Here is a 12,038-nt window from a genome sequence, read left to right as displayed (position 1 = left end):
AGAGAGAGAGAGAGAGAGAGAGAGAGAGAGAGAGAGAGAGAGAGAGAGAGAGAGAGAGAGAGAGAGAGAGAGAGAGAGACTCGCTGTTAGAGAAGGGGGGGGGGGGGGCGCCAGCCCTTGCCCCGAAAGCCTTTGCCACGCCACACGGAATGGTTGTGATTGTCTGTGTGTGGCAGAGATCGGAGGATGCCACAGACTGTTACCAATATATTGCAGAAATCACCTAGTCCTTTCATCTAGCTGTCCTTCGAGGCCAGCCTGACCTTTGGGCATTTCTGGGAGAACAGTCACGCTTATTTGCCTCTTTGCGCGACCAGACCAGTGGCCGTGTTTGTAGGCAGGAGCAGAGGGCAGGTCACTTAACACTAGCACTTGGGCAAATCTTGTTTCTGTTATCACTCTGTGTGTGTGTGTGTGTGTGTGTGTGTGTGTGTGTGTGTACGCGCGCGCGCGTGTGTGCGTGTGTGTCCGCATCTGTATTTGTCCTACTCCCCTTCCAGTCTCCCCGGAGCTGAAGGATCGTAAGGAGGATGCAAAAGTGATGGAGGACGAAGGGCAGACCAAAATCAAACAGAGGCGCAGTCGGACCAATTTCACCTTGGAACAGCTAAACGAGCTGGAGAGACTCTTCGATGAGACGCATTACCCGGACGCTTTCATGCGGGAAGAGTTGAGCCAGAGGCTGGGACTCTCCGAGGCCCGAGTGCAGGTATTTGGGCCTCGGGGAACTGGCAGGACTGGTTGCGCTAGGCAGAGCCAACCCATAAGTGGGTGCGGGCGCGCACGCGAATGTGTGTGTGTGTATGTGTGTGTGTGTGTGTGAGAGAGAGAGCGAGCGCGTGTGCGTGAGTGTGCGCGCGCGTTCTAGAGGACAGAAATTTGGCTGGGGGGAGGATTAGGTTGATTGCAGGTGGGGTTGCAGGACTACGGAGGTAGTTTGTGCAGTATATATGTATATAAAGATAGATAAGTGTATGCGTGTGTGTGTGTGTGTGTGTGTGTGTCAGTTCGTCTATAGATACACAAACGAAGGGTGCGCCTTCCGTTCTTTCCTTGAGTCAGGAAAAAGTCTTTATGAGTCTCCCCCCTCCCCACCCCATTAGATTATAATTCTGTTGAGTTTTAATATTAATTTTAAACGCCATATCTTCGCAACAAAACCAAGCTGTTTGGAGTTTGCTCTGAGGCTTTCACACTTCCAGATTCGTGTGGTTTAAACTCCTAGTGAACCTTCTTTTATAAGCATTTAAAAAAAAAAAAAAAAAAAAAAACACCACCGTTTCATTGTGGATGCCTTGCTCTCCAGCGGCTATTTAGCTCTTGTGAGCTGGGTTTTGTCTAGGATCTGCTCGAGGGTCTGCGTTTGCCAAGCGGATATGCCAATTAAGTTTATAGACGAAAAGACTATAAACTAAATTAGTAACTGTTAAGTGCAGAAATTGACAGCCCGCGGTTAGGAGTGGATCTCAAACTGTGCCCAGAGCAAAAATACATTCGGGTCTCGCGGTCTTTGTTCCCCGGCCTTAGAGAGCTAGTTTGTTCGAGTCCTATTTGCACCGAAAGTAAGCGAGTGTTTGAAACGCCTCCTCTGATAATGCTGCTGCCCTTTTCGAAGTCAGGCTGTATGTAGATCGGCAATTAAGCCATAGCTAATTGTGTCTCGAATCGGACCCGATTGCCTTCTTTCCCTCTTGAGGGTGCCTGGAATAGCAGAAGCAGGATGGAGCTTCTCTTCGGGTTTTCGGGTTTTCCTCCAGCTTTCCCGACCAGGATAAATTTAAATGTCTCAGATTGTATTTCCGTTCAAATAATAAAATGGGAGAAAATGATGGTCATTATTTGTTTGAACACATGGAGTAGTTTTAGACCCCAAACAGAATGCAGCTGTTACAGAGTATCTCGGTAACAGATACTCTCTTCAATCTTTGTGCGCAGAGACCACCATCTGTACCAGCCTATGCACACAATTCTTAGGGGGTTTCCCTGCATTTTGTAATAGGATGAGGACTTAAACAGAACAGTCACATTGGACCAAAAAAGTCATAGCTGGCAGCCTTTGTCATCACAGCCTCCCCATAAGACCCTTCCCAATTCAGGTCTTTACTGCTTTTTTTTTTTCTTCTTGCCCACCGAGGACCCTTCCCAAAGGCTCAGAAACTATCTAAAACAATGATAATAGTAATAATTAAATTCGATTCCAAATCCAAATGCTTTCGAGGGGGGAGGGGAGAAGAGGGAGATTTGCCAGCTACTCTAAAAACATAACTAGAGACAGAACCTGCACTCTCACCATGCTGAATGGCAGCATGATTTGTGTTAAAATTAATAAGGATGAAACACTTCCTACAGTAACCAGACCAGGAAAAGACAAACAATTATATTTTACTTGGCATTTGCACTGATTTGCAAAGAAATCAACTAAGGTTATTCCTGGACCGGGAGGTGTAATAGCAGGCCGGGACTTCTTAAGAGATATGTTTGAATGTTTCGTTTGTATTGAAGTTAAATTTGCTTCTTTAAATGCGGGTAGTTATGAAGAAGATGCTTTATTCTAGGAGCTGCTCAATACAGCCTCTTCTCCAACACTGAAATTGGAACTCCTTTTTCCTTCTCTCCCAGGAAGTAAACTTTTTTATGGCCCTTCATTTCACCGTACTTTCCCCAAGTTTCAAAGGTAGTTTTTGGTTTGCAACTTACCGGTAACTTGGAGCCTTTTTTAAATTTTTTTTTCCTATGGAAGCAAATTAAATTATCATAATAATGAGACAATTATTCTGATTCAGTGTTACATTCTACTACACAGAGTACAGAGAAATTCTCGATTTCTTTGTACTGAAGCTTTTATGACACTAATTACCCCCTCCCCCCTCCATAAAAGTAAGTCATTAAATGCTTTGGTGTTAGTTTTTCCTTGAAGATAAAGCTAATTAATATTACAGTCTATTAATGAGCACACTCTTCCCAGGTCTTACTGCTCAAACATCTAAACCCATTATCACAAGTTAGTATCAGGTATCAGGGAGTGATTTAGGTCTTTGGGGACTCTGTAATGTGGAAAGATGAAACCAGGGCCTCAGTAATTTATCAAGAAACAATTTATCTTCCAAATGTCCGTGAAATATATCTTTCTATTTGGGGGAGTTCCTTTTGGGTTTGTAACTTTGGAAAATGAATCTGTAAGATAGAGACTCGAAAGCAATGTGGAGACCCCCGATATTCTTATATACAATGCCCATGTTCTTTGTCATTGTTTTATTTTGAGCTGTAACTTTTATTTCTTTCCACTGCATACTTCCAGGTTTGGTTTCAAAATCGAAGAGCTAAATGTAGGAAACAAGAGAATCAGCTACATAAAGGTATATACTTCTTACAATATGTTTTGGGTTCCTCTTCCTCCAGGATGCCCTTTCTGATCTCTTCCCCAGGTGACAAGCTCTCTCCATCTAGACTTTATTTTAAATCATTTAAATCATATGTCTTACATATACTTATTTACGTATAAGAGGTATACATCGAGTAGAATATAAACACCACGAGGAAAGGAAAGTGTTTGATTTTATATTTTTGTCTCCCAATGTAGATGTTTAATAGATGTTTCTTGAACTGAATTGAATTCTGTCAGAAGCCTTGTTTGGACTTAATATTCACTTAGGAAGAAAAGCCCTCAAAAATGCTCCTGTTTTCTTAATTTGTGAGTTGCAATCTGCACTTTTTGATGGAACATTTAGATCGATGGATTCATATATCCATTTGGGTATTTACGGAACATTCGTAAGAGCATTACAATCATGGGACTTAACATTAAAGTACTAAGCTAAGATGGTGATCCCTACTATTCCACATGCTCTGAACAGAATTCTCTCTACTTTGGTGTTCATTTATATTTATTAACCACACATACGCACATATATGTATCTATGCCTGTGTGTGTTTAAACAATCATACACATGTATGTGTACACATGAACACATATACATACATCTGTATATATAAGGATAATAAGTAGTGTTTTTTTAATTAAAAAAAACTGATTTATTTCCCTTATTGTTGTAGGCGTGCTAATAGGGGCAGCAAGCCAGTTTGAAGCTTGTAGAGTCGCACCATATGTCAACGTAGGCGCACTGAGGATGCCATTTCAGCAGGCAAGTACAGTCCCCTTAATGCACTCCTCTTAATAGCAATAAAGTCCAAGAATGGTACTTGAACTGTTTTGGATAACCCCTAGCCCCTTCTCCCAGCTGTTGACAGTGTACTATGGTATTGATGTTAAGATGATATTATAGATCTATACGCTTTAAAAAAGCAATACACTCTTTGTGATCTGCCTGGGTACCTTTTTTTGTCCTTGTTGGGAGCTCCATAGAGGACATGGAGCAGTAACTAGTCCTTTAAAAATGTGCTAAAGATTGCACTTGGGGAGTGGAAAGCAAAGCCTTTTGATTAAGAGTTTGTCAGTTCCAATGCAGAAGTTAGTGGAAAGGATTTCAAAGGCTTCATTGTGTGTGTATTTTCCAATTTTTATTCCTATTAAATGTCTAATCCTAAGACAAAAAATAAAAAAGTCTTCCTAATGCAAATTGAGTTTTTGAAAACCCTTTTCTGATAAAGGTTCTTACCACATTTTCTCCTAGCAGAAGGGAAACCCACCCAGTCTTCCCAGGCATGTAATGTCTTCCCAATTCCCATACTTATCAATAATGAAACCTTTAAGACTATGTCTAAAAAAAGAGAGCTGGCAGAAAAGATTTAATCCTGGAAAATCCCTCACCCCTTCTACTCTTCTTCACAGCCAGCTATTGTACTTTTGAATTCTCTTTTCTGGTTCCTATTCACCTCTCCTTTTTTGGAAATCCAGCATTTCGGTGATGTCATATTGATATTTGCCTCGTGCTGGATTTCAATGAGATGTTTGGGTGAGACCACTTTACCAACCCCAGATGATGTAGGTGTTAGTGTGAAATTTTCAAGTTGTTTAAGTTTATTGCCTATCTCGAACTTGGCATTTTGGCTTTTAAAGAAGCAGAAAGACAACTTTTATTTTTTCAGTACTGAGGGTGTGAGAGTGGGGTGCAGGTGAGGTCTCTTCAAAAAGGAAGCCCGAGAAGCCCATACGCATGGCCCCATGGGGAGACTCAAACGCAATTGCAGTTGCAGAAACATTCATTATAGGACAAGAAAAAGTTAGGTTGCTTTCCTGCCAGACTTTTAATGCTATCATTTGAATCCTTCCTCTGTTACTTATAACTGAGTGATCTTGTATAAATCTCCTTGTTGATTAAGTTTCCTTTGATTAAAGGCTGCTCACTCCCATCATTTCCATTCATCCTAGCTCTTGTGGAGGTGATGCTCACCAAGGTCCAGGCTGAACTAAATGACTTTAGAAGGTCCTTTTCAGCTCTGAGTTTCTGAGACATTCCTTCTCCCTGGCTCAGTCTCCCCATCCACAGGGCTTTTGTTAAAGAAGGGCTTTTTAAACTCAAGTCTGTTCTTATGATTTCTCTGGTATGGGATATTTCTGGAGCTATGCAGACAGTGTAATTTATAGTCTTCGAAAGTAGCAGTTAATTTGCCCAGAGTCACACAGTCCAGAATTTGCCAGGGGCAGGACTTGAACAGACATCTTACTGCAAGGCAGGCTTTCCAGCTAATGGCAATGCTTCCTTCCTTATCATCGTTATCACCTTATTGTTATATTTACCGTTGCTACTATTATTATATGTGCAGTGATGGGGTTGGACAAGATGAGGAAAATGCGACTGGAGAGAGCAAAGTAACTTCCCCGATACTTTTCCCCAGGCCGGCTCACTGGTTTGCAGGATGAAAGATTGCCCCAGCCTAGGACTGTGCAGTACTACCGAGGAACTAGACAGAAACAATAGAGAAGGGTTGGCAGACAGACAGGGGCAGGAAACAGGCCCACGTGGAGACAGGTGAAGCTGGGCTATTGAGGCAAGAAGCGGGCTGCTCAGGTGGGAGACAGCAATGGGAGGATCCTCCGAGACAAGACAGACAGACAGACCGCTACTGAGAGGGCACGGATAGACACTCCCGCGCGCATTCCCAGGCTGACTGACAGCCGAGCAGTCAGGCTTCCCCCCCTCCCCCCGCCACCCCCGCCCCACTCAGCCACCCCTTGCCAGGCCGGGCAGACTAGGGGCGCCACGCGTAGGCCGGGCGGTGTTAATGCTCTGTTCTTATTTTATTCTCATTGTCACCCTTAGGATAGTCATTGCAACGTGACGCCCTTGTCCTTTCAGGTTCAGGCTCAGCTGCAGCTGGACAGCGCCGTGGCAGCGCACGCGCACCACCACCTCCACCCGCACCTGGCGGCCCACGCCCCCTACATGATGTTCCCCGCGCCGCCCTTTGGCCTTCCGCTGGCCACGTTGGCCGCCGAGTCGGCCTCGGCCGCTTCTGTGGTGGCGGCCGCCGCGGCGGCCAAGACCACCAGCAAGAACTCCAGCATCGCAGACCTCAGACTGAAAGCCAAAAAGCACGCGGCGGCCCTGGGACTGTGACTTCGCTGTTGCCACCACCAGATCCTCCTCATCCTCATCCCAGCCTTCATCCTCCGGCCACTGCCCACCCCTTCTGTCCTCTCACCCCTCCCGGGCTGTTGGTACCATCTATCCCGTTTTCCCTTCTCGTGCGCCCCTTTTTTTGAAGGACCCCGGCGTCTAGTCCCTGTCCTAAGGACCCCCAGCGTCAAATATCCTTATTGCCCTCACTCAGTCCACGCCCCTGGGGGCCAGGCTTAGAGGACCCCCGACAGAGCCTCGTGGCCTTTGATGCCTGGCTTAGGAAGGGGCCAAGATTGACTTTTGCTTTTGTAAAGTCCCCGAAGTAGGACGTATTGGGGGTGGGGGTGGGGGAGGGGGTGGGAGGGACAACTTGAGAGAGGAAGACAGGATGTGGAGAGGGAAATTTTGCCTCTCGGCAAAGCAGCACTGGAGGACCGAGGCTTTGAAAACAAAAGACAAAAATAAACCCCATTTCTAATCACAGAACCCTACAAAATATTGAAAAACAAGAGAGAAAAAGAGAAAGGCTACTTATTTCTCATCTCCATTTACCAGAAGCTAGACAACGGTAACAGAATCGAGGAACAACAGCAACAAAATGTGAAGTATTAAAATACAATAAAACGTTTGGGAACTGACTTGGACGAAACTCGAGGTCTGGGAGGGGAGGGGGTGCCAACTTTAAAGTTTTGTTTTTCTTTTTTCTTAATGGGCAAAGATGGTGAAGAGGAAGGAAGATGTATACTTATTTAAAGAATTAAGATGAAAAAAAAAAAAGACACGCAGTTGGGAAGTTCACAGGTTTTGAAACTGACCTTTTTCTGCGAAGTTCACTTTAAATACAAGACATTTGATAAGAGAGGCGGGCCTCCTTTTATGTTGAATCAGATACTTTTGAGTTTAAAACCCACCACGTCTGGAAGAGCGAGAAGAAAGAAGGAAGAAGACAAACACAGAGAGAAATGCTAGTAAGACGAATAATAAGGACATGGACAATGATGATTTCTCTGCGAAATTCTCATGGCAAAACTGTCCGGACTCCTGACAGCAGAATGCCGGTTTGCATGTTTCTTGTATTCCATAGATGGTGTTCCCCTTCCCCCCCCCCCCCCCCCCTTACTCCACCCCCCTCGATTCACTTGCACTTCATCTTCATCTTTAGTAGGAAAAACAAAAATCAAATGCGGCTGGAAATTGATTTTTCTTCTCCCATTTTAATCCTAGAGGACAAAAGAAAATGATTTGAAGAGAAAAAATAACCCCACCCTCTGTACTGGTCCACTGTTTGTCCCGAGAGGAAGGAGGGCAGAACAATGTGGGGGGAAGAAAAGCGAGAGAGAGGAAAAGAGAAATAGAATGTGAATATTTGTACTCTCTCTCGTTGGCTTCCGTGAGGTCCTAAGCGACAATTGTTTCTTTTCCCTCCCAATGTTCCCTCCCCTTTCCAAATTTACCTTAAACAAAGTCCAACTAGGTCCAGGTACTAGGTACGTGTAAGATATGTTGATACACACGAACAAAGTTTATTTTGGCTATAACGTGTGACTTGATAGTTGACTATCAACATTTACATTTTATCTCACAAAGGTGTATCTATTCAAGTACTCTTGCAGATTTTTGTTTTGTTTTGTTTTAGTTTAAATCCATAGAGATATTTAAGCTGGAGGTACTCCAACTAGGCAATTCGTATCTCAATTCCCCATCCAGCCTCTTTAGGATTTGTTTGTTTTTAATTACAAGAAAGAAGAAAAGCTCTTCTAAATGAACTCTTGTAAGCGGATGGGCTTTGTAACTATTTGTTCTCCATGAAAACAAAATTATTTATATTTGCCATATTTTTTCTAGTGTGTTAACTTATTTCAAACGAGAAGATGCTGTTATTTCAGGACCTGTGTTGTCGATACAATATGTTTCCTTTCACCTTTTGTTAAACCTTTTTAATAAGTGCCAAGTTATCCATTGAAGACACTTTGTGATCAATTGAATGGAATCAGTAAAGTTTGCGTTGACGGGTTCTAGTCATTTTTACTCTTGTTTCTATTATAAATCACCTGTGACGTCCTTGCTTTCTGACGAACTTGTGTGTTATCTGGCGCCTGTGTGGAGCAAAGGCAGAAGCTACATTCTCCCTTTCCTTCTATGGAGTTGAACGACTTGTGTTTGATGAAAGTAAAGGGGTAGTCCTGTTTCCTTCATTAACAATTAAATCAGGAATTTTCTCCCCACCCCCATGCTCACCTCTTCTAATCCAGGGTACATTAGAAATCAGGTGAACCAGTTTAATAGTGTGTCTTTTTAAGGGATATAAATCAGACTGGGTCAAATTCTAATGAAGCTAACATTGGTTCTGTTCTAAAAGGGTTTCATTTAGTGGACATATGAAAAGATGCTTCAAGTAGGTGCTAAATTTGTTCTTTGGGAAAGTTTTTCCCCCCCTTCAGAGAAAGCTTGGTCACCAAATTAGGAATGAATTCCAAGATCTACATCCCCTGATTTTATTATTCCTACATTTATTCTTTCCTAGGAGCCTAGATTTCCCCCCAGATCTCAAGTACAGTGTTAGAATGGCTGATTCTGTCTGTTGTCTCTCTCCCAACTCCCATCTATTTTTTTGTGTCTGTCTCTATCTCTGTTCCTAGATTTTTCTGGGTCTGTGTCTGTTTTTCTCTCTGTCGATGTCTCTGTTTGTCTCTGCCTGTTTCTGTGTCTGACTCTCTTTTACTGTAATAGAGCTGAATTAGATAGGGTGGGTACCCTAAGAGTCCAAAGCTACCGAATGGGGAGGGGTAGAGTTAAAAAAAAAAAAAAAAGACTAGTTTGTGATGTAGCTAAACTCTTTGAGGACATAGTTAAAGACTGAACTAGCAGGAAGAAGCTTCTTGCCTGCCACGACCCCTGTAATCTAAAATAGGGATTTTTAATCCATAGTCTACAAACTTTTGGAACAGATTTCAGGTTTTTTATGGACTTGGATTAGGGGGGAAATTATATCTTTATTTCAACATAGTATCTTTATAATACTAAGTATTTTATACTTTTAAAAGCATTATTCTGAGAATTGATTCATATATTTTAATAGACTGTCAAAGGGGTCTATATGATACAAAAAAGGTTAAGAAACCCTGATCTATAGGAAAATTATTCACTATGTTGGTTGGAGAGCATTTGACTTTTCTCTTAACTAAGCTAAGTGAAGATCAGGGTCTCAAACATTTGGGGGATAAACTCCTTATATTCCTTATTGACTTTAAAGCATTATTTCTTCTAGGTAGTAGAAACTCCTAGGGCTGAGAAGAAAGGTCAGTAAGCAGGGTCTTAATTTTTTTTAAATTTGTTCATTCTTTCCATTGGAGCATATTTCTACAAAACTCTGATAGGAAATGGATGTGCTTTGACTCTGATTTTGATCTGTGAGTGGTTGGTTCACAATTTGTGTCCCATTTTCACAGATTCAAAGGAGGATTTTCCTGTCCTCTTCCCCATCTCCAAAGTAGTAGTCAAAAGCAACCCCAGAGGGGTTGGAGAGAACCTGTATATTTTTTAAAAATTCATTCAAGAAGTAAGAACTATGGTGGTCTTGGGCATTAAAAAACAAAAACAAAAACAAACTAGAAACAACCAAAACAGTTGAAGATTGAGAAGAGGTGAAGAGAACCAGGAATATATGGTTGCTTGAAGTGGCATAACCTTCTGCTCTTGCAGTATTTTTTTATTATTTCCTGAAATATAGCTGAAGCTAGGTGTCTGTGGATAAGCGTTGCTATTGGTTTCCCAATCCCACCCCATCCCCATCCTGTGGACCAGAAGCCATCAGAGGGACCCAATATTTACAAACCACTTAAAATGACTAATCCTCCCTCTCCCTTCCATAGACATCTCCTGTGTGCTAGGTATACCTCCATGAGCCATCTTAGCTTGTCTTTCAATTCCAAAATAACCTTATTTGACAGATAGAGTGCAGGAAGGGGTGAGGAGCCACTCACCTGCAAGTTAATTAATGCTCAACACACAAATATGTTGCCCATTATGACCTCCCGACAGATAAAGTCATTAGCTCCCACAGTTACTAACCAGCCTGGGATTGAACAGGGACTGTTTAAAACAAAACAATAATCTCTGAGTCTCTAATTACTACCAGAATGACTTTGGGACAGTCACTTAACATTTCAACACTTATGGACCTCAGTTTCCTCTTCTGTAAAATGAGAGGGTTGGACTAGATGAATATTGAGGATCTCTTCAACTCTAAATTGATCATGCAATGATCCTATTTTCCTCCCTGGGGTAAACTCTGTAATTGAAAAACTTGTCAAGAAAGTGAGCTGTGGAGCATCTTGAAATCTGGTCTGAACTTGATCACATGGTTTTCAACTATACCAAATAAAAGTCTTAACTTGAGGAAGACTTTAGTAAAAGTAAAGACATAAAAAAGACAAATTGGGCAGCTGGGGAGTTTAGTGCACTTACTTAGTGAGTGCACACACACTTAGTGAGCCAGGCCTACAGGTGGAAGAACCTACTTTCAGATCTCAGTTGCTTCCTAGCTGTGTGACTGTAGACAATTGCCTAACCTTTACCATTGTTCTTCAGCCTTGGAACCTTAGTGTTGATTTCAAGATGAAGGTAAGGATTTAAAAAATCACAGGTTTAGGAACTGGGGAGATGTAGGGGAAGGACTGTTCTCTCCACCCTTGAACTCCTCAGTTTTGCCCAGTTCTTCCTGCCTTTCTCTCTGGCCCCACACTCCCAAAATCATCTAGTACCTGGGTGCAAAGGGAACATACCAGGAATAGGGGTTTGGGACAGTGGGGGCGGGGGGGAGCAGGCCTAGAAGATTACCAGGCAAAAAGGTGTTGATCTGGGTTTTGACTCTAGCTGGGGTGGGGTAATTTCACTTGGGAGCCTGGGTCCATGTTGGTTCCCTGAGTGTCCAGTGGGGAGCATTGGGATAGTGAGAGTAAAGTCTGGAGAATGACTAGAGCAGCAGCCAGGCCCTAGGCACTTGGCTCCTGCAGTTAATCCCCAGGCCAAAGGCAAAAGAACAGAATACCTGTTCCAAATTCATTCTGCTCAGATTAGGAGATCTGTTTAGGAAGAGAAAGATAGCTCAGCTAGAAAGATCACAAGAGCTCCCAGACTGCCTTCTTTTGCCTTTTCCTCCCAGGGTACAGAGAGTTAGAGACCAGACACTGTCTGCCCTCAGGGTTCCTCCTGAGCTTGGTTATCCCCCTCCTATCTATCTCCAGGGCAAGTTGCTGGCCTTCTGGAAGTGTCTGGGGAAGGGAAAAATCAGGGCAAGGGAAGGACCCTCGGAGAAGAGGACTTTCGCAGCTCTTGGGACTGTCGGTAGCCAAGACTGAGTCATTGCTCTCGTTGTTGTTTTTGAAGAAAAGCAACCAGGCAACCAGACTCTTGGTGGCGTTAAAATCTTTGCCTCTCTCTCTCTCTTCTCTCTTCTCTCTTCTCTCTTCTCTCTTCTCTCTTCTCTCTCTCTCTCTCTCTCTCTCTCTCTCTCTC

The 12,038-nt window shown here is 43.0% G+C and overlaps 1 protein-coding gene across 1 annotated transcript; it reads left to right on the top strand.

Moving 5' to 3' along the window:
- Nucleotides 1-508: 508 nt before the first annotated feature.
- Nucleotides 509-6,518, top strand: SHOX2 (short stature homeobox 2). Its single transcript, XM_044667699.1, has 4 exons — nucleotides 509-709; nucleotides 3,299-3,356; nucleotides 4,054-4,142; nucleotides 6,258-6,518. Exons 1-4 carry the CDS (start codon nucleotides 542-544, stop codon nucleotides 6,516-6,518), a joined length of 576 nt encoding a protein of 191 aa, XP_044523634.1. The 5' UTR covers nucleotides 509-541.
- The last annotated feature ends 5,520 nt before the right edge of the window (nucleotides 6,519-12,038 follow it).

The sequence above is a fragment of the Gracilinanus agilis genome, chromosome 3, assembly GCF_016433145.1.
Source record: "Gracilinanus agilis isolate LMUSP501 chromosome 3, AgileGrace, whole genome shotgun sequence".
In the NCBI taxonomy this organism is placed as follows: Eukaryota; Metazoa; Chordata; class Mammalia; order Didelphimorphia; family Didelphidae; genus Gracilinanus; species Gracilinanus agilis.
This window is presented reverse-complemented; position numbering and strand designations above follow the sequence as displayed.

What these genes read in the sequence shown, in the direction of transcription:
- SHOX2 (XM_044667699.1), top strand. Translation starts at nt 542, where the DNA reads ATGGAGGACGAAGGGCAGACCAAAATCAAACAGAGGCGCAGTCGGACC. An exon ending in TCTCCGAGGCCCGAGTGCAG is followed by an intron (nt 710 to 3,298) that starts GTATTTGGGCCT and finishes GCATACTTCCAG; the next exon opens with GTTTGGTTTCAAAATCGAAG. An exon ending in AGAGAATCAGCTACATAAAG is followed by an intron (nt 3,357 to 4,053) that starts GTATATACTTCT and finishes TTATTGTTGTAG; the next exon opens with GCGTGCTAATAGGGGCAGCA.